The following is a 21,641-nucleotide window of genomic DNA, read 5'->3' as shown; positions in this document are numbered from 1 at the left end:
CTCTCCCCCGTGGCCGCTTGAAAAAACCAGCCGGCGGCTCGTACTCGAGGACGACGAGAGGGGTCGTCAGCGATCACGTGGAAAAATTGACGATGCTTTCAATATGTCGATGAGCGAACGACGCGAGAAGGAGAGCGGACGCGCCAACGGGGGTGGATTCAACCCTCGTGTCCCATATGGAAATGGATGTGTTACAAACAGAAATGTCAAAAATCAGGATTAATATAAAACACCCTGTTCAATGCAAAGTACAATCGTATTCAAAAAAATACGAAACATAGGAACATCCCCTAAGCGCATAATTAACGATGTCGTATCTTCCGAAGACTAGATTCGAAACGGGAATAACGAGTAATGCTATAAACGCGACGAGATTGATCATTTAAGACGGATTCTCGAGATCATTCGGTAAATTGGAGCTGTACCCTCGACACGAGGGTCTCACGGCCGAACGAGCTAAGCCTAAGATTGGTTTAGTCGCCGCTATGGCACGCCGCGAGTCGGCTGTTCTGCGGATCACGCGTCACCGAGCAAAACGCAACCGGAAAAGAGGATCCCCTTCTGGTTTCCTTTGGTTTTTCATTTCGTACCCCTCCACGAGTATCCGAAAAACGAGACCCGGCCAGTATGGCAGGTGGGGTACCAGCGATACCTCGAACAACACCCCTCGATACCACGACCTTCTTTCCTTCGTTCTGCTTCAGGTGTGTACGCGGCGAATAAGTGTTCACAAAATTTGAGGAAAAATTTCGGTTTGGGCTATTTTTTGCCTCTTTTCCTCCGACGTTACAGCGAGATGCTTTCACTCCTTGTTGTTTACCTCTTTCCTTTCCGTTCTATTCAACTCTCTTGTGACGTTATTGGCTCGATGCATGATTAATATTCGAAATGATATACCGACTCATATTGATAGTGGTTTATCGGTAATCCAGTTTCCATCTTCCCTATCTCCCCCTTTCATTTTGGAAACGCCTTTCCCCGAGAATGTGAGAAAAGGATTAGGATTAGGGGATAGCGTGCGAATCGATGGAAAGGGATCCCTCGTAGATTTCTCCAATTTCAGAAAAGGATCGCGCGGTCTGTTAACCGTTCGATTGGTTCGTTACTACACCACCGTAACTGGTGTATAAATCGTATTGTCAGTTATTTTACAAACATACGGATCCTCGAGTAATACTATTTCACAAACGAGTAAAAATATCCGAAATTCATCCCGATCGATCTTCCCTCGACTCTCGTCCCCGATTTAAAGGGACATTCGAAATTCTGTGAGAACTCGAAGCCAGACCTCTGTGTCGCGATGTTTTCTCCGTTCGTGCGCTCGCACGTTTACGCGCGTGGGGTTGATAGATCGGCCCGACGAAACGAAGGGGTAGTTTGGCTTTAATCGATCCTGTAATCGCCGGTCCGACAGTTGGCCCCGGTTGCCTTTTTGTCGGCAGTTAGATGGATGGCGCCATTTACATTTTGTCAGTGCGACATGCGCTAACGTAACATAACGTTGCCGCTATCATATCTATCACACCCTCTGGACCGGTACACGGCCAGTTTCCGATTCTCTCCGCGCCGTAATCTCGTTTCGAAATGGATCAAGTTTTTCCGCGAGGCTGCAGACAGAAGATTTTAAATCATCGCGAATATAACTCGGAGACGAACGAACCTACGTTGGCTAGAAAAATACGTGTATTTCGCGAATCACACGGATGAAAGATCCTGGACTTGTAGCAACGATTTCACAGACTACTTCTTCGAGTTTGACTTTGTGCGCCGATTTTACGGTCGACTTAAAAACCAACAGAGACGTTCGAGCTCCGGACGAGTATCGAAAGAATTTTAGGGCAGAACCAGAAGGAATAGAAAGCAATGGAAAGAGAACTGTCCGATGCGAGTCAATTGACAGATCTGTCAACATGGATGACACCTTCGGCGTACGAGTCGACCAGGTGTCTACTTTCTAACCGAAGAGACGATTCCGTCTATCCTCTCTCTTTTCTCCCCTATCTTTCTCTTTTCTTCGTTTTTCTGTCTTCGGCATCTGCCGGATAATACCAGGGATTATAGCAGGAGGATAGCGGCGAACCCACTGACACTGGTTTCGAGCAAAGTAGTCCTCTACCGGATCCCGAGCCATAAACAGATCGATCATCTTTCAAACGGATTCACCAGAACCCCTGCGAGATGATATCGCGTACGAATGCCTAGATTCACGGAAAATTCTCAATGTATCTCTTTCGAGATATAGTACAAACAACTATATTCGAAATTCCGGTTAATATCCTCGATTATAGTTCGAATGTACAAAACGCGTCGATCGAACGAGCTGCGATCATTTACTGCAATAGCAAAGAGTTATCGAGAATTTTCTGAATTTATCTAGAGAACGCTGGCTATCGTTGTTCGATCGAGCATCGATTCGCTCGCTACGTTTACCTACGCTCCGCCTTGAAATCCCACCGAACGAGGACGAAGCGATAAGCACGCTCGTGTATCGTAAGAAATACAACTTACCTCCCACGCGTAACGGGGGTTGAAAGGCTCGCTCGCCCATTTTCCAAGAAAAGGGCCGAATCTCGCACCCCGTGGAATGTCCTTCCGCGCTCGAACCTGAGGACCACCCGGTGCCGAACCTCCCACCTCCACTTCCGGTACCGGTGATACCCACTCGCGGTTAGATTGCTCCTTTTGTTCCTGTTTGGTCGCGTCCTCTGCAAAAGCCGAATTGAAATCTTCAACGTGGTAAACGAAGGTAAGATGGTAGAAGTTGCGTTTCGCGATAATTATATCGCAACTTAACAGATTAAATCCTCTCGATAAACCGTTCATGGTACGGTAGATCGTTGTTGTGTAACCTACTATTCTAATCCGGACAATTAACCACCACGTCTCCCGATAATTTACACCGTAATTCGTAACATTAAGCGACCCGCGCGGCTGACCTAGTATTCTAATTTACGCAATTAGCTTGCGCCATTCACGACGATTCGAGCGGTAGTTTAAGAAGAAAGACGAAGAAAATAAAGGGGGAAAAAATGGAATTTATTCACTCACGATACGCTTCGTTCCTGTAGACGGCGTCTCGTGATCTCAAATACTCCTTCCTGTCAGCCTTCTCGCCGTATTCCCACGAAGATTTCTCCTCGTCCCTGGATGAAGGTGGTCTGTGCTGTTCCTTTTCGTAATTCTGATGTTGTTTGTCCATGGCGGGCGAATAGCCACATTGATAAGCCGGCCTCGATTGCGGATTATAATCCTGAGACACGTCGTGGACACTGGTCGCGTGAAGAGCCTTCAGATCTCTGTATACCAGATTGCTGGCAGAGTTGCTGCCGCCACGAATCGAACCGTTTTCCTCCATTTCTTGATTTTCGCCGGTTCCCCCCGTACCTCCACCGGCCGGCGTGCCTGACATCGACTCGCCTTCGTCACTGCTTCCTGAAACAACGCCAACGTAACTTGATAAAACGCATGCGCGTTTTAATAACACGTTGCTTCGTGTTATCGACGACCGAGAAATATCTTAGCGTTCTCGAGCAAGATCGAAAGCGTAAAAGTCGATCAGTCGCCGATCGTCGTTCCGGCGAAAAGTCAGGACACCCATATTCGCGAAATAAGATGCATTCGTTTCAGAATAACTTTAAATCGAAGTATCGTGCCGTCGATCGAAATTCAGTTTGTACGCGAAGATTTGCTTGAAGAAACTCTTGGTACAGGATCAGAGAAATAAGGAAAAACGTGTTCTTAAAACGTAAGGATGTCGGTGATGGTCCTTAATTTGCAGAAAAATCGGTACTCTGGAATAAAGTTGCCTCGTCGCCGATTCTGCGTTGTAAAGGTCACGTTTAGCGAAGACAAGACCAACGACGAGGAGCGAAATTCGTAAAATTATATCATCAGAAACTCTGGAATCACCGGAGAGAGAAACACGGAGGAGAGAAAGCAAAGGAGGTATGCTGGTTCCTGAGAAACAGCAAATTTATCTGTCCCCTTAGCGACTGGTCGAGATCCTAGGTACACAAGGACAAGTGGCGATCGAACAACGCTATCTCCTCGGTCCGTCGCGTCGGTCGTTTTCTCAGTCACAGAGCTACGAGTGTACAATGCGACACCCGAGCCAAGGATGTTTGACGCGATAAACCGAGAACTTTATTGTTCCCCTTACCAGGCTCTTTTAATGCGCCGTGAAACAGTCTCGTGATGCGACAAAGTGATGCGTCGCAGAAACCGAACGTGCGACCATAGGATCGCGACACGTAGCTTTTGGAGCACGTAGCTCGCAGAAATTCGACGTGTACTCCACTATCTTCGTTTTATCTCTTTTGTAAGACCTTACTCACGGCTTTCGCTTTCCTTTGGCTCACGCTATCGCGAAGAACCATCCTCCGAATCTGGATTTATTTGTATAACTCCGGACCGAATACGACGGGCCATTCTAATGCCGAACTTATCTTCGAATCGAACGATATCTCCGGCGTTCTATCGGCTATCTAAAAACAAACTATAAACCGTGCGCGCTCCTAAGAATGACGCGGAGGGACCTGCGACGATCGAGAGTCCTCTGCAAACGTTGTAAGCCCCGTGAATCCACAGCTAAGCAAATTGCCGACAAACTTGCAGGTGCATTCGAGAGGAACTCACACCTTGGCACGTTTCTTCGTCTGTGGCGTCGATCTTTTATGATCCACGTTCTACCAAAATTTATCTCTTACCTACATTCGCGATAACCATTTTCGGACCACAGTTGCGACAATCGAAACTTTCTTCGATCAAAACGAAGCGCCATGGTGTTTATAAAATAAAACGTTAAAAGCATTCGTTTTACGATGGCAGCTTCGATTCCATTCTAATCGAGAAAGTCAACATCGGATTAAGGATCCCGCGAGTCACGTTAACGCGAGCCAGTCGTAAAAGAAAACGGTGATCCCGCGTGGTGGGTCGATCGACACGAAACTCGCAGCCGAACGTTAATACGGAGATATCGAGACGCGCACGCGTTGTTCCTAAGAACCGTGTGTCTCGATTCGAACGACCATCGAAGAGAACCGTAACGTCTTTCTCGATCGTGCTTACTCCCGGATCGAGGTGAAATAATCGTAAAGATACGCCTTTGGAAGCTGGAAGGGATGATCGCGCGGTGACGCTACGAAGTCGATAAACCGAAATCCGGCCTGATCGATGAAACAAACATGATCGCGTGGATTTTAGCTTGGCTTCCGCGGAAGATCGTAAAGAAGAACTCTGTGCGCGACTTAGGAGGGACGCGCAGGGAGCTCGAAGACCTCTCGCGCGACTAGTCGATACGATACAACAACAATATTTGGAAAACTCTCGACGTCACAGGGGTCTTTGACTCCTACGGGACACGAGTGCTCGAGCACTTTCTCCCTTGACAGAACCACGAGTACTTAAACCATACGCGATGTTATCCACGATGATAGCGGCTCGAGAGGCTTCAAACTCGATTAGAGTAAAGTGCCGCTTTGCCGCGACTCAGAGAATCGAAAATTGTTCGTGGGAAGATCGACGTGACTCCAGCTTTTTTTCTCCTCCTCTTTTTCTTTTTTTTCTTTTTTTTTTAGTAGTTAACCCAATTAAAGTGTTATTAAGGTACTTATGCTTGAGAAAATTTGTGTACCCATCGCATACACGGTACATTTTATACCATTAATTTTAAACGAAAGGTTCAATGAGTAATTTAAAGTTATTTCCGTGCACAGATTCGAATTACATACGCTATACTGACAGAAAAAGAAACAAGTTTGACGAATTATGGTAACCGACGAATGATGCGTTTAAATCATCGCCAAATATTGCGTTACACGTACAAAGGACAAACGGAACGTGAAACGACTTACTGGGTCAGCTAGACTTGGTGTGCGAACGCGTTGTGCGCTGAAAAATAAGAAACCAGTAGACGGCCGGAGATATTCGTCGACGAATCCCGGAAAAGATAATTAAGCAAATTGGCAGGCAAGCAACGGGGTATCGGAAGAGCGATTGCATCGTAGACTATATTCACACGCGCGTAAACCGCATTGCTCTGACCACACAGGATGTCCTGGCGATACGAAGATCCTGATGGAAAACGGACGCGTACCTATTAGCGTATATCGTAAGCGAAAACGAAAAGAATTTCCGCGATCATCATCTAATCACGGCCTCTTTTGCGTTGAACATGCGATCAAGGTTAATACAATATGACAAGAATGGTTAGAACAACGTATATCCGAATCCTATGTGAAGAATATTTTGGTGAAAAGAGTATCAAACTCGTCGCGGATCACCAGTAGATGCAAACCAAATTAGATACAAGAACGAATCTCTGCAGACCAGCTTCCGGACGGGCTGCGGTTGAATTTCCTCGTGTCGGTACTCACAGATATAACGCGTTTGCTCGGTAGTTTGAATACAACGAATTCAAAAAAACCGAATACATAACCGACAGAAACTAAAAAAGGAGCGGCGAATAATATTTTGCAGATCGCGATATCATCGACTGTGATTGGAAATGGCAAATCAATGATCGTTAGATTAAATCTATCTAATCGTCCGAATACACGATAAAAATAGCGCACGCTGAATATAAATTTGACGGTATTTAAAAGTTTGCCGTATACATCGCATAAACAGTCTCGTTTTATCGGCACACTTCACCTTTGCTCGTTTCTATTGCAGGCTTTTAAATTACTCGACACACCTACGACGAGTGTACGATTCATCGTTACTCCGATTCTCTTATCAACTCCTTTACAACAATTGTATATAAAACTTACCGTTCATCTTGGAGTCGACCGTGGGTCGAGACAAATCGAGACCGTTCATAGGTGCCGATCGAACAGCCCGATCCCGGTCAGTCGTACAACGTAAAATCACTGTCTGTCACACATGCTATCACCAGAAAGTCTCACGATGACACAAGATCATTAACACAATCCAAATAGCAAAAGAATCAGACGAATTTCTTGGCCAGTAGTAGCGTTCATGATCGATCGATCGATAGGCATGATCGTGCTGCGATAAAAGGCAAAGTAAATGTAGGCGCTTGGCTTGGGCGGCGGGGGGCTGAAATGCTCGCAGGGGGTAGCTCGACGTGGAAGATGTACGATATCGGAAGGCGTGCGCTGCCCGGAGAAAACACGATCGAAATAAGAAACGGATGACGAGAAGAGCGCTGCTCCGCGTCAGCTGGCTCTTGGCAGACTAGAGGATTCGAAATCTGTTCAGAAGAGGATGGCACAACGAGGGTTCCCAAGGGAAGCCAGGGACGATCCACGGGGTGTGGCGGATCCGCTTCCATCGAGACCTCTGGTTGGCTCACGGGCGGAGCAACCCCTATCGCATTCAGATCCCCACCAGTTCACCACAGCATCCCTCGAGAGAGCGAGCAGGAGAGCGAGAACGAGAGACGAAGCTAACGTATACGCTGGTAGAGGAACAAGCTGCGGCTGCCTGACTGAGTCCGAAAGACCGCCGCCTCTGGGAGGGGGTGGGGAAGAATCAGAAAACGTGACTCTGATAACGAAAGAGACACGTTGCTGCCCCGAACATTAAACACCGACTGATTTTTCTTCGCACGATTCATAGTTTCTTACAGGATACGATTTCTATCGATCGATCTATTCGACGTACGATAACCATATCTTTCCTTTCCTTTCCACGATCTTATTTCAATCAAATGGAACTGTACAACTTTTTTATAATAATAACTCGACCAAGACGAAGCATCGTAGAACGTACTTTACAACGTTGAAGAAGATGTTTGGTCGTTTTTCTCTTGAAATTTCATTCGACGATTTTCGATACGATGCAGGGTATATGAAATAAAGTTCAGTCTTCGATTTGCCGGCGACCAAGGGTCAGATGTCAGCGTGCGAAGAAATTTTTTCCATCGCGCGAACCCCTCCATCGAAACGCGTGCAAGTTGGAGAGGACCTCACGCAGAGTCAGGGTCAGTGGAACACCTATCGAAGTCTTTATTGGACAGGCTCGGTCACCTTTTTCTTCGGAAAGTAGCTGTCACGGGGTTGTCTAAATTTTTTTACAGCCACCGTTCACAATACGTTTGCGGTCTGTATCTCGGACAGATTGACTTTGAAATCAATCGAAGTAGTAGAATTTCGAAAAACGTCACTCCCGTTTTTTCCTCACTCTTTCGTTCGTAGCCTTTGAATAACTTTTCTGCTTAACGGAAACATGTAACTGAATCTACTTGAAGGCCGTTGCACCTTCGTTATAGACGTCTAGAAGCCAAGCTTGTGAAAGGAAATTCCGTTACTCCGTTTCACGTCGTCCGACGTTTCGGCTGTGTAAAAAGTCCGATGTCAGTTATTCTTTCGTGTCGTTCCATCAGCGAGCGGCGTTCAAATTGCAACGATTTAAATCCGCCGAGCGCCAGGGAAACGGTTGCAAGAACGAATGGCGTTGCAAAAAGATGTCGAAACAAATCTTCATTTCCCGCGAAAATTGGCGGAGAAGGAAAGTCGCGGAGGCGATATGAGTGCGTTCCACAGGCAGGAAGACATGTGTCGCGTGCAGTTATATCATTCTTTATGGCTGGCTATGCCGGAACCCTTCGCTCATTCAAAGCGAACGTCGTCCGCGCAATATTTGGCCGGGAGCCTTGATTTACACCGGCATAAAAATGTCCCGCTCCCCTCCCGCTATCCTACGACATAGATATCACCTTCTTCGCCTACCTTCGAGCCTTGTTCCTGAATTTTCACGCTCTTTACATATACTGGTCCGCGATAAACGCGACCACGAACGCAAAAGCGAATCAAACACGTAATTTGCTGTGCGTCTAAAATTCCATTCTGTTTCGTACAATCATATTTTCGTTCGTGAGATCGATTAATTAGTTCGGTCGATAGTAACCAACGTAAATTGTCCAGGATCCATGTACTAGATTTATTCTCTACTTGTGCGCGCACCGAGGGAGAAAAGGGTGATCGATTCAAAGACGTTGGACGCGGGACGTCGTCTTTGTCGATGATGGCGACGGCGAAGGGGTAATAAATAACAGGAGTATCAAAGGGTTATCAGATCTAAGCAGAGCTTCTAGGTCTAGCGCAACTTCTGACACGTAGAGTGACGATGCCGTAATGTCGGTGGCAAAGTGTGCGCATGTGGGGTGAGTCCGTAGGGCAAAAGGCGGAAGGGGGGAGGGGGAGGCGCGCGAAGCTATTAAACTGACAGAAACACTTGCCACCCCCTCCTCTGACCCAGCCACCCCCTCAACCTCCGACTCTATGCCATCCCTTACTCGGAAGCCCTTCGTCCCTTACTGCAACACCGGAGTTATTAATATTTTTCACACCCCCAAAAATTGTCTCCTGTGTGCCCGGCGAACCGACAACTTTCGCTGTATCGGAGAAGCAATTTTACAGGCGTGTCACCGCCTGTCGCTGTCAAAACGACTACGACAAGATACACGGCAAGTCTCGACCCCGTTATTGTTGCCCGTGATCGTTCGTGATTATCGATAAACTACGAAATTCCTTTCCGAGTTTAATTACCGATTCTTCGAGAGAAGACTATTATTTTACAAAGTCACGAGACGCGTTCGATTCGACGTGGATTCGACGGTAAAAAAACGTAAAGCAGCCAGCGCGAGTTCATCGTTACGCGTCTCGACAAGGCTTATTATGCCGATATAAATCAGATAGACGAAGTTCGAGTGGCACGACGAGGAGACTCTCGAGATCGGATCGTGGTGTGTTTGAATCGAGAAAGGACGAACACTTCTTGTCAGCCGAATTCGTCGACCGTTAACGGTCGACGGAGTAAGAGAAGCAGCTAATGCAGAGAAAGAGAGAGAGAGAGAGAGAGAGAGAGAGAGAGAGAGCAATTCTCATCGAGGACGAAATAAGAAAGAAGTCAGCGCTGGATGAGATCAAACAATCGGCTACTGCTCGAGTGGTCTTCCAAGAGCGCGCGTAGTCGACTTCTTGATCTACCCCAAAGCGATTCGCGCGTTTCTCGACAAAGACGCGAGAGAGCGAAAGAAAGCGCGAGGAGGCAGAGGCAGAGGCAGAGACGAGGACGGGGACAGAATGAAATAATTCGAGCGGGATACGCGAGCGCTAAGGTGAAAAGGATCGAAAAGGATCGAAAAGGATCGAGAGACGTGCGTGTCCGTGAATGGCTTGTTGCGTACCCTTAGCAACGGAGCACGTATGTCCGTGAGTACCCGAAATAGCGATTGGTGAATCTACGTCGGCTGGAGTCGCTTCAACGGTCGTGCCGAGAGTCTATAATTTGTGTTCGAGTCGAGTTGGTTCTCCGCGTTGTGTACGCACACGCCTTGACTGCCTTTCGAACGCGCTGCCCTCTAATGTGCCATTGAGAGCCACGTTATGTGGCATAAGTAGTCGAGCAGAAGAAAGAAACGAGAGAGGAGAGGAAAGGAGAGAACGAACTCTCTATGAAGCTCAGGAGCACCGCCCTCCTGCCTCGAGGAACTTGAGACGCGATTGTTGTGCGCCGCGTGCACGCCGTGTACCAGAAGCATTGTCCCTCGTTAGAGGCCACCGGAAGTCACCGGAAGACGATCAACTGACGGAAGACCCTCTACCTTCCAACTCCTCCTGCCGACGCCCTTCTTTTCGACAGACTTTGCAGCTTGTCTTTGCTCTCCCCCCGCGGAGACGTTCCGTTTATTACGACTTAACGATTTTTCATCGCGTGCGTCGTCGCGTCAAGGATACCCAACGACTTTGCACGGTTCGATGACTCGATTCACGAAATTTCTCATTTTGAATGTGATTTATATTTTTGACTGGTACGGCAAGACGTAAGAAGCTACGATACCAAACTACACGTCGAACCTTTAACTCGGTGCACGTTAGAAACGCGTTGTACGTAAGCATACGCTAGCGCGGTACGATTCTCCTAACAGAGATCCGGGTTACGGGGTCAAGATCGACGAAACGTAGCAGAAGATCCAGATGTGGACGATAGAATTGTGGCACGCGAGCGACCGGAACAAGCTGAAGTAGGGAAAATCCGGTATACGTTGGGGCCTTCTCGTGCGCGTGCAACACCCTCGTTTCTTCGCCTCCGTACGGCCACGGTTCCTTTTTAGCCATCTCCTTAAACGGAACTCTGCCTGCCTTTTTAACGCAACCAGCGAAAGAACGATCGCAATGTCTGAACCGGATCGTAGTTTCCCGTCATGCGTTCGACGACTATTACGTATTTACAATTTTATAAAGGCTACGATCCTATGGGTGAGTGCATTGTACTAATATAATCTCGCGCAAAAGTAACAAAATTATGGCTACAGGCGCGCGATTGTTATCGACAAATAACGTTCCGGCCTGGTCAAAATTCAGTGGCGAATTAAACGTTGGGCGTGCACAATTCGTCGGTGAACTGCGATTAATTTAGGAAGGTTTGTGCATCAAGTTTACATCATGAGGTCGAACAACGAGCCGGAGTCGAACGGGTAGGTACGTCGTAAAGCGTGAACCGCGCAACGCGGAGAGGGGTGGACACAGTATATTCCGTACAATCGACAGGCGGTGGGAAACAGGCAGAAAGAGACAGGAGAGAAAGCAATAGCGGGAATCAACAGCGATATTCGCGTAATATCAACGCAACAAAGTGCGAGCTTATTGGAAAACGCGTAGCGCGTACAGGGACGGGAAGGTAGGACAGTGTGCAAATATTGATGCATTAACAATGCAGGCTAATTATGTTTTGGTACGAGCATGGCTTTCCCGTCGACGATGGTGTGGCGACGACGATAGCGGAGGACGGTGGTGGTAGCTGAAGTTTGCAGTGCCCACCAGCCCGACCGTTTCGCCATTGTGATCCGGACTTCAGTATACAGCCTCCGGGCGGTTCACAGGCGCAACCCGCCGTTAAATTAATTTTATCTCGTGTCCGATATTAATTTTGTATACACGGTTACCACGATCAGTCTACCTCTTGACTCGCCACCCTTTGATTTCTCTGCGTCCCCTGTTTTCCTGATAGTACAGCTCGAGTTTCTCATAGAAAAGTCAGCAAAGACGTTTGCAAATTTCTTGCCCATTTTAAAGAAAGTATCGCACAATATGCCTAGTATTATCCTTGTAACGTTAAAATAACAACCGGTTTGTCAAATACAAAAGCACAGCCGATTGCGGCTCGAGGCGAACGGAATGGTAATCGGGACGATTAGATTCTAATTAGATTCGCATCGTTCGAGCTCCGGGCTGTTTAAACGAGGCACACGTCCTCAACGAATTCTCGACGAGCTCTTCTCGCTTAGAGAGGAGAAGATCGAAGGGCAAAACCCCTGCGGATATCAGCCCTTAGCGGGAGCAAGCTGCGCAAGGGTAAAACTCGTCCGAAGGAAGGGGAACAGATGTTTTTGAGCGCGATCCAACATCATAATCTATGTTTCGCAACATCGTAATTAAGGAAAAATAGATGTTCCTCCTCACCACTTCTTCTTCTAATCTTCGTGCATCAATTTCGGTATCTTAAGCATTAGTACCTTTCACGTTCGAGTATAAATGTTAAAGATAATGTGAGACCTAGCATTCTTTTGAAGTAAGATACGCGATGTGGCGATTAACGTTTGACAAGTTGCCCGAATAAAATCATCAGTTACTTCGATCGCGATCGTTACGCCGATATGATAAGCCGTAGAAGGTAACGAAGCTTAAAAACTTATCATGACATGGCCGTTCTATTTCGAAGCCGAATAGATTAGAGCTCGATTCAATTTTCGCATGGTTATCCGCGAGAGTTCTTCGATGGCGATAAATCGTTGAAAGAATCGAATCTTCGTGCTTGAATCTCACGCCTGGCTCGTAAACAAAGCCAACAATGCCAACTGACCGTCCCTTTCGTGATCGTTCCCGCATTCACGTATCTCTTACGTCGGGCCGTTTCCAGCCGTAGAATCGTACCGTACGAGATAAAGTGGATTTAAAAGTTTAAATCCTCGGCCACCGGCGGCCCTGTGGCTTGCCTTTTCCACGGACAGAAAGAGAAAAACGGCACGACTTACGGAGGGTGGCCACTCTCCTCCAGATAGATACAATCTAACTGTTTACACCCTCGTTTACAGAAACCGTGCTGCCGAATGGAAATACGAGAAAGCCAAGCGTGGCCCACACACCGCTTGACGAACGCGCGGATCGTCTTCCCCTCTATTCGAGAGAGAGAGAGAGAGAGAGAGAGAGATGGCAATCGTAAATACGTGATCCTCGCAATCACGACTTTCGTTTGATTTTTATCGGTGTTTACCATGACTACCATTATTTATCGGGCATCATTGTCATTGAATCGTTACCCGAAAACAAATGTATCTGGGATCTGCCGCAATTTACGAAGAATTTGGTTCGCGTCGCATCAAGCGACAACGATAACGAACGAGTTTATAATCCATGGAAGTGTTAAGGCGATTACCTTTTTCCTGCGTTTCGGTGATAACGCGACAGAAAAACAAAGCAATCGTAATTGTAAATTGCCTCCGACGGAAGATTTTCGGTCCGTCTATTATTTTCTACGGGAACATGAAGACGCGTTCGGGGCCGATCGATAATTTCGTTATCCGGCCGATCGGCAATATCCGACAGTCGCATTCGCAATCTAGCAGATAAGAGCTCAGATATCTCCTGGCAGTCGTCGTTCCATCACGTGCGAATAGACTACCTCTGGCTCTATTCACGGTGCCTGGAAGAATAGCCCCGTGATTCTATTCAGAGAAAAGAGGAAAAGGAGCGAGCGAGAGAGACGGATAGAGAGAGACGACGAAACGCGCGGAGAGCTCTACACGGTATCGGTACAAGAGAAATAAAACGGGGGTAAGGGAATCTAAAAGAGGGGCATTCAGCCATCTGGGAATCGAATATCTTCGATCCAAAGGCATCTTTCCATCGAAATATCCGCAATTGTGGAAGAGTAATCGATGGACAGTCGGATACGTGAGTTTCTCGGGGAAACTCGTCATGACGCACCCTTTGGTACCATCCCGGGGGGCACCGGTGAAAGGGCGCGGAACGACTAAGACGTTTTCCAGCCTTGCGAGATCGCGCCTCCAGTTAACCTGTACTCGTTTTGTCCTATGGAAATTTTTTATAGAGTCGAACCACGCGAGGGGATGGTGAGAACCGTGAAGTTTGACGACCGAGGGTGAAGCAAGCGCCGTGGTGACACGCATCGAAATGTAATTGAACTTTTATAAAGACACGTTGGCATTCAAAAGTTTGACTATTTGAAAACTTGCAGATTTTAAACAACATGTACTTTCTAATCAGATTCGAACGAACTTTTCGATGTAAACCGTTCTTTTTTTAGAACAGTGGTGGTACAACGAACCTTTACGCTCTACTGTTACCTAGACTTTACGTACCTACGAACTATAACTCTTGCGAAAACGGCATAGGGTACTCGACACCAGGGTCGAAAAGTCAAGTCACCCTTTTCAGATTTTTGTCAAGCACAAAAAGTGGAAAAGGCAAAAAATCAACGAGGGGGCTCCTCTCTGTTATTTTTTTCATTCTCAAGATTCGTGCTTCTCGTAACAGCTACTCGTCAAGTATTGTCTGCGGTTAACCCGTCGCCGACTTCCCCGAAAAATTTCGATTATAAAAGTTGCGGCACAATCGCGAGCAATTTGGTTCGAGGCGTGAGAAATCGTCTTCTCTTTCGAAGATTCGTAGCCAATAACGGGGAATCTATAACTCATCCGTAATTGTTCACCGGGGAAGAAACGAGCTCTTCCTTCCATCCTTCTAATTCGATTTTGATCGCGTCGACACTCGATGCTCCACCGAAGGAAGAACAACCGAGTCGGTAAATAACTGATGCGAATCGAACTGGCGCGAATAAAAAATTCGCCACCCACGTGCCGGAAGCGCGAAGAGATTCAATTTCGTCGCCGATTCGAAACGAACGCTCATCAAATACGAATTCGAAGTCGTTGCCAGCCTAGGGGTTGCGACTCCCTGGATACTGAGAACGTCTCCAAGCCGCGATAACTTTTATTAAAAATATTCCTCGCGTGCTCCTGGAAACCTAACCCCTGGTGCTGTTGTACATAGAATGACTATGGCCTATGACTAGTTTTCGACCAAACGAATAACCGTTGAATAATATGCGATCCTGACGTTGTGCATCGAAAAACAGTATCCGTAACAAGCCAGTGGAAAATATTTGTTAAAGCTTATCCGGCAGCCAGACGCTGTCCTATGGAAATTCAACTTCGATCGTGAATTTGAATTCAGTCAGTGGTGGACGGTTTGAAATGGTACTGCGTGCGTCAGACATCAAACGCCTGGCTTGGCCCTTTGATCAAGCTCTGTCATTCAGATGACTCTTGTCGACCATGGCCGATCAGCATAGTGGCACAGGCGTTAAAAAATTGATTATTGTGTCATGGGCACCGCGCGAATACCTATTGACGCTTTTCGCGCATGCACGGTAGCGTCGATTGACACGGATCATTTTTTCATCGAACCCACGACACCCGGCGATGGATTCGTTCGATATAGCCAACGGCCGAATTGCACGCGAAATCTCGATACGGTTCCTCGGAATGTCTTTGACAGGAAAACTCGAGATCTCCCATAGGGGGGTAGGTAACTTTCGATCCCTTCTACTCCTCCGAACGTCCCGCGATCATTAACATTCATCGTTCGGGAACGTGGACGAAGCCACAGAGCTCTCTCAGAAATTGAAGCGGCGAGCAACGAAGTCGACGGTGGTCTCGGAGTTTCATCGGACTTTCCTCCGCTCCCTCGGAACTTTCTTTTCAGCGGGCAAAGTTTTGACTGTTGGTCAGAGAGCAGCGATACCGAAGTTCGATTACGTCGACGCCACGTACTCCCCCGAGACTCAAGGAGACTTCCGATTAAGCGACCAAAGATGGCAATGACGTCTCGACGTGGACGATTAATCGTTTCCAACCATGCCTGTGCTCGTGTAATATCTGTATATGTATATATATATATATATATATATATATATATATATATATATATATATATGTATGTATGTATGTGTATATATGTATATACATAGAGAGAGAGAGAGAGAGAGATGGAATATCGCGAACGTGTACCTGGATATAACGATGCCAATGTCCGATACCCACTGCTCAGCGAAATAGCTTACATAGCGAAGCACTCAGAGAGGGTTTCTCGTTTTTGTTCGACACTAGGCTAGGACAACACGATATAAACAGATGTCTGCTTTTTGCTACATTTTCGACTTTACCCTATTGCTTGGTTTACCGCATTACAGAGTTTTAACGAACTTCGTATCTCGTGAATACGAAGTGACGTTGGCGAGCGGTTATTTACAGTCTTCATCGTCGTATTAACCCGTTTGCTCTACTAAATGTTAATTGCAATCTAGAACGCGTTTAGACGAGAATCGTAAAAAGCCGACGTGAAATTTCGAGGAGGAGGAGAGTAATGGCGCAGTCGCGGCGATCGGTACTACTCGCGATTTCGAAAATCGAGCCACGCCGCGTTAAAACATCCCTCGGCTCTCATCCTAATGGGGACCCGTCTCTAAGGGTACTTGAGGGTGTGTAATTGCTAGAATCCACGGCCCTGCTACCACGCCGCATTTACGCGTTATGCGGGGTGCGTGTTGGCTACGGATCGACCACCTACTGGGTGTCTCGTAAATTTTGGCCCGCGCCGACTTGCACGATTTAGATCACAAAAGTTTCGATTGTAGCTTCTGTTAAAGAATCTCTAGATTTCCCGGTAAAACAATGTCGTTGAAATTCGACGAAATCAATGTACCTAATCAATAGACTTTAAAATATGTTTCAACGTATCTAAAAAATTGGATAAAAAAAAGCAACGATGCGTATTCCAGGAGACACGGAATAAGGACCGACAGAGTTAAAGAATATTATCGACAACCCTGTCGAGACGGGGGCAGCTCTCGTCGCGAGGAGAAGATTGGAGGGGTTAAACGACGAGCCACTAGAAAACAATCCCTCGGTCGCATTTGCGGATGCTCTTTTCTTCCATTCTCTTTCCTCTCGTCGGTGTTTTTCGCTCATTTCGTCTCTTTCTCTCGTTCGCCCTATCCAACTACCTCCCTCCCTGCCTCTCACTCACGCACACGCGTTCATCGAGCTCGACAGATGGCTCGGCCGCGTTTTTGTTTCAAGGCTCGCGCCAACAATCGTCGCATTACCGGAACAAAACGACTCGACGATCGGCCCTTTGAAAAAAAGAAAAGCTGCGAGAGGCTCGAGTAGCGCTGTTGGGGGAGGAAAGGGATCATGGTGGTTCAGGAAGTCCTGATCGACCATATCATCTCGTTAGAAACAGGCACCACATGTCCAAACAGAGAGACATAGAGAAGGAGGAACGGAATTATTACGTAGCCAGGCCAGAGACAATGATTCGATTGGTCGAACACGCGGCCACGAATAATAATATTCGTACCGCTCCGAGTGTACTTGTACACGATGCCTGTTGCAAGTGCAACGAGCCGACTGGACCGTGGCGATCGATTGTCTTTACGACGGGTGTAATCGTTGCCGATTGTTCTGTCACCAATGGACGCATATGCTCCGTTTACGATTTCGTTTCGTGCTTGAGATTCTCAAGGACAGCGATACGCATCTACTACGCGACCAAGTGTCTATATTATCGACCAGAAAAACGCCACGGTTTGTAAATTTTACGGGAAATTCGTCGAAGAAAGTCCTCTTTTGGATAAATAATTAACGATTATCAGTTCTCACTCATCGAAGGCCACTAATTTTCCCCGAGGCGACTTTTACGATAAACAAAGTATCGAACGACACCGTTCGAATCTGTCACGTTTCAAACTTTATTACGTACGTTTGTATACTCGAGACTCTTAGAATAAACCATCCACTCGTACGTATTATCGTACAATTGAGAAGCAATTATTTTTACGATCATTTCCATCAAAATGCTTTCTACGGATGGCCCCTGCGCTAGAGGTGGCCAGGGCGCGCGCGCAAACTCCAACTCTTTACGAGCTTCTTTCTCCTTAAACAAACATAGATAAAGCTGTACGCGAGCCTATACAAAACACCGCCCACCCATCGTGCTCTCGTTTCTTCCTCGGCAAATACGAGTCGTTCCGTTTTCGATTCACGTAACCGGAGTCGTTCGTTTCTCTCGATGGGTAGAAGTCGAAAAACGCATTAGCGATGCACGTGACGCTGCAGTTGGGACACGAAACTACGCCGCGGTGACAAACTCCCATGCGTCAACCGTACATACGAGTTCCCATCGACTTACAATTCATACGTACGCGTGTGCAGACACGGGACGATGTCGCACTCGCGCACGCCGCCACGGCTGTGAGCGTCGATCGACACAGGTCACAGCTATGGAATCTCCCCTCTAATGGATTTCACTCATTTTTCTCCCCCGACAGCCCCGCGACCGACATCAACCCCTACGACATCTCGAACGCCTTTAAGGTTTTATTCATTCGTCTCGAGCCGAAGATGGCGATGGTGGTAACCGCGTCGTTCGGACATTTCACGTTTTCTATATCGTGCGATATATTTATCAAATTGTTATTTTTAATTAGTTACTAAATTTTACGGTTCTCGGATAGCATAAAGAAAACGATTACGAACCATCGTACAATTCGTCAACGATTCTCTTCTTGCGCGATTATCAGCGATAACGAGCAACCGTGACAATAAAAATAAAAATGCAAGTCTTTGGTCCACGTAATTTCTGCTACCTTGATGTGACACGGAAATTCGATGTTTGATCATTTTTATTCGCTTGGGTCGCAGTTATAGTAAAAATACAATCGTCGGTTTGTGAAATGCTGCTTGATAATTCTCCAAAAGCGAGCATCTTCGCAATTAGCGAACTCGGTTCGTTAGTTTCTAAATCGATCACGAGTTGGCTAATCTTATCGTATCCGATAGACGGGTGGTTCTATCTGTGCGATCGGGATATGTCTTAACAAGCCCGAAATAAACGTTTGATGCGACGGATAACGCAGACAGTCGAAGATTAGTACATATATATAAAAAATCGAAAGACACCTGATTTTCCATATCCCCGATTCCCTATCAATGAAACGATCAATTGGAATTTATTTTAACGACGTCGACTACGCGAAAATCTATACTTATATAGATTACCGCTGGATTTGAAAACTTTCACCAATCGGAGCGTCGTTCGATAACTCATGCGACTAACGAACGAGTTACTACATAGAACAGGAAAACGTTCGTTATCCCTTCAGAAAATTAATTACTTTCCACGGCTTTACTTTTCTGCGACGTTTTTACTACGCGGACGCGAATCGAAACAGACATACCGACTGGAATAAAAGTTTCAATCGTGTTGAAAGGGCTTGTGGAATGCGACGCGACGAATTAAGTCGAAAGCAGACCGTCGAATAGACGGCTGAAAAGAATGTAGGGCATCGTGCTGAGACCTAATCGGCGATCATCTAGTGCGGCGATTATCGGCATAATTCTTCCTCCTATTATCAAGATGCCCATGGAGGACTTTTTTTTTCTTTCCACGTCGAAACGCAGTGAAAGCATGCGAGTAGCTTTCACAGATTGCGTGCCGCGGCCTGTTCTCTTCCTGGCAAGGACGACTCGAGCCAACTAGAAGGCAGAGAGTGAAAAAAAAAAAAAAACGAGCAAGGCGAGAAGGAGGAACGATAGAGGGTGAGCGTCGATAAGGCAAATGGCCACTTGGTAAAGTTCGCCGAACAAGAAACGACACAAATTACATTTCTGCTTCTTTCTATCTCTTCCACTCTCTGCGTCTCTTCACTCCTCGGTTTTCTTCTTCTTCTCTTTCTCTTCTTTCGTAACCCTAACCGTAACCCTCTTTTTCTTTTTCTTTTTTCTTTTCTTTGTTCTACGCTCTAACGGCGGAAATCACGTTTTCAAACGCGGAACAGCGGTCGCGATTAAGCTCGAAAATCGTTCTAAAATCATTCTCAAAATATCTAGCACTTCTTTTCCATGGCAATGAAATTATAGAAATATCTTGTTCGAGTATCTTACAACGATAAATATATTTGAAATCGGAAAACATTTATCGATAGATCGCTACTTACGAATGCCCTCGAATATCATGTTGAAAGACAACGGTCATCGGCCAAGTAAAAGTTGAAAGGTTCGTACTTGAAGTTTAGACACTTTGTTAGAGGCACACTTAGAATCAGGTGTGTCCGGTACAAAAGATACAGCAACGGCATGCATAGCGCCCAAGTATTTACTGAGGAATCAGCCGAAAATGTTTTCGCTGGAAATCGAATGGAGGTGACGACACGTTCGCGTTATCTGATTCTATCTGTTCGGCCACCCTTTGTCATTATCATGTCGGAACAACACACGACGAAATTGACATAAGTACTCCATCCGCTGTTCACTCGAAAATTCATCGAATGACGCTTACTTGGATGATTGATAACACCTGTCGTACGGTGTTACGTCACTCACGCGTGTGTCATAGATTAGCCGAAAAAAGAATTCTTGTGTAACGATTGATTTACCGGTATTATAGCATTTTTCTATCGTTCATAAAGAATTCTATCGTCGACAGGAAAGAAGAAGTTCGAAATAAAATTTATTCGAAACGGTATGGTCGTCCGAAAGATGTCTAACGAGTTGCGACGGTTGCGATAAAGTTTACCGGAGAAGAATCTGGACCCGGAAGATAAATCGTATCGCGGTGACGTGGTCGTAACCGCAAGTTGCTATGACACCGAGAACGTACGGTAATGGCAACTAATGAGCGAGATATGATAGCGAGGCGAATGTGTCAGTAGCTCGCGGTGCAATTAGATTTGTGTACAATGTAATTTGGTGCATGATCGTAAAATTATCGACGCTTAATATCTGAATCAGAATCGGAGATATCGTTCGTTGATGCGCAGTTTATCGATACTTTTCGTACGGAGTTGAATCGATACACAAAGCTCAAAGTTGCAAGCCTCGAAGACAGATCATATCGAGAGAGTCTGTTGATCAAGGTCCAACAATCGAATGTCACCTGCCGCTAAAGTAAAACGATCGTAACAATGTAATCGTGTCTTGTATTAGAGTACAGTATAGTCACAGGAAGTGTTCATATTTTGAAAAGGTTAAAGCAAACACGGTTGAATGATAATCCAGGCCGGTTCGCAGTTAAATGAATCGCTCCAAAGAGAACCTCTAATCCTTGGACCACCTGTGCAGCGTGGGATAGTCGGATTCCTCGTATGATGTTCTTGAATGTGTCACGAGGGCTCCAGCAGCCTAAACAACTCAACGAGATAAAGAAGCACCGGCTTGTACTCCGAGAAGCCTTCGGAGATACTCGTAGCCCTTGTATGCACTGTGCCAGATAAAATTGAAGAGGCCACAGTCGATGACATCCGGGATCTTGGTAGACATCGGTCCGGTTTCCTGATTACTCCCCTGATGACGCGCATTGTCTGGAGATATCGTGTGGCTTCCTGTTACTCGTCGAGTGCAATTTCGTCGAGTTCTCTTCTTTCTCCAACTCCGTTTCATTCGAATGGTTTCCTTTTCTTATCGGTAATCGCACGTCGCCAACGTGATCAATTCGATGGAAGTGGTTTACATTTTAAACGATTATAACAGAATTAATGTTTAATCGTAGGATGAGAAATCTCGTCGTTCTCAGATAGACAGACATCCGCCTTCG

General features: G+C 46.4%; 1 protein-coding gene across 5 annotated transcripts in view; it reads right to left on the bottom strand.

Annotated features, from left to right (window-relative positions):
* Positions 1–21,641, bottom strand: part of LOC138180216 (transcription factor hamlet) — a 64,615-nt gene that overhangs the window by 20,798 nt on the left and 22,176 nt on the right. For 3 of the 5 annotated variants that reach the window (XM_069113827.1, XM_069113829.1, XM_069113831.1), the window contains exons 1-3: positions 6,771–7,183; positions 3,049–3,432; positions 2,509–2,705 (exon numbers count right to left, since the gene is read on the bottom strand). In XM_069113827.1, the coding sequence (XP_068969928.1) occupies positions 2,509–2,705; positions 3,049–3,432; positions 6,771–6,819 (630 nt within the window). In that variant the 5' untranslated portion in view covers positions 6,820–7,183. Of the gene's footprint in view, positions 1–2,508; positions 2,706–3,048; positions 3,433–6,770; positions 7,184–21,641 lie in introns of those variants that run through there. The other 2 variants (XM_069113830.1, XM_069113828.1) reach the window with 1 other exon arrangement.

The sequence above is a fragment of the Bombus flavifrons genome, chromosome 5, assembly GCF_040668555.2.
Source record: "Bombus flavifrons isolate JBK064 chromosome 5, iyBomFlav1_principal, whole genome shotgun sequence".
NCBI classification, from domain to species: Eukaryota; Metazoa; Arthropoda; class Insecta; order Hymenoptera; family Apidae; genus Bombus; species Bombus flavifrons.
This window is presented reverse-complemented; position numbering and strand designations above follow the sequence as displayed.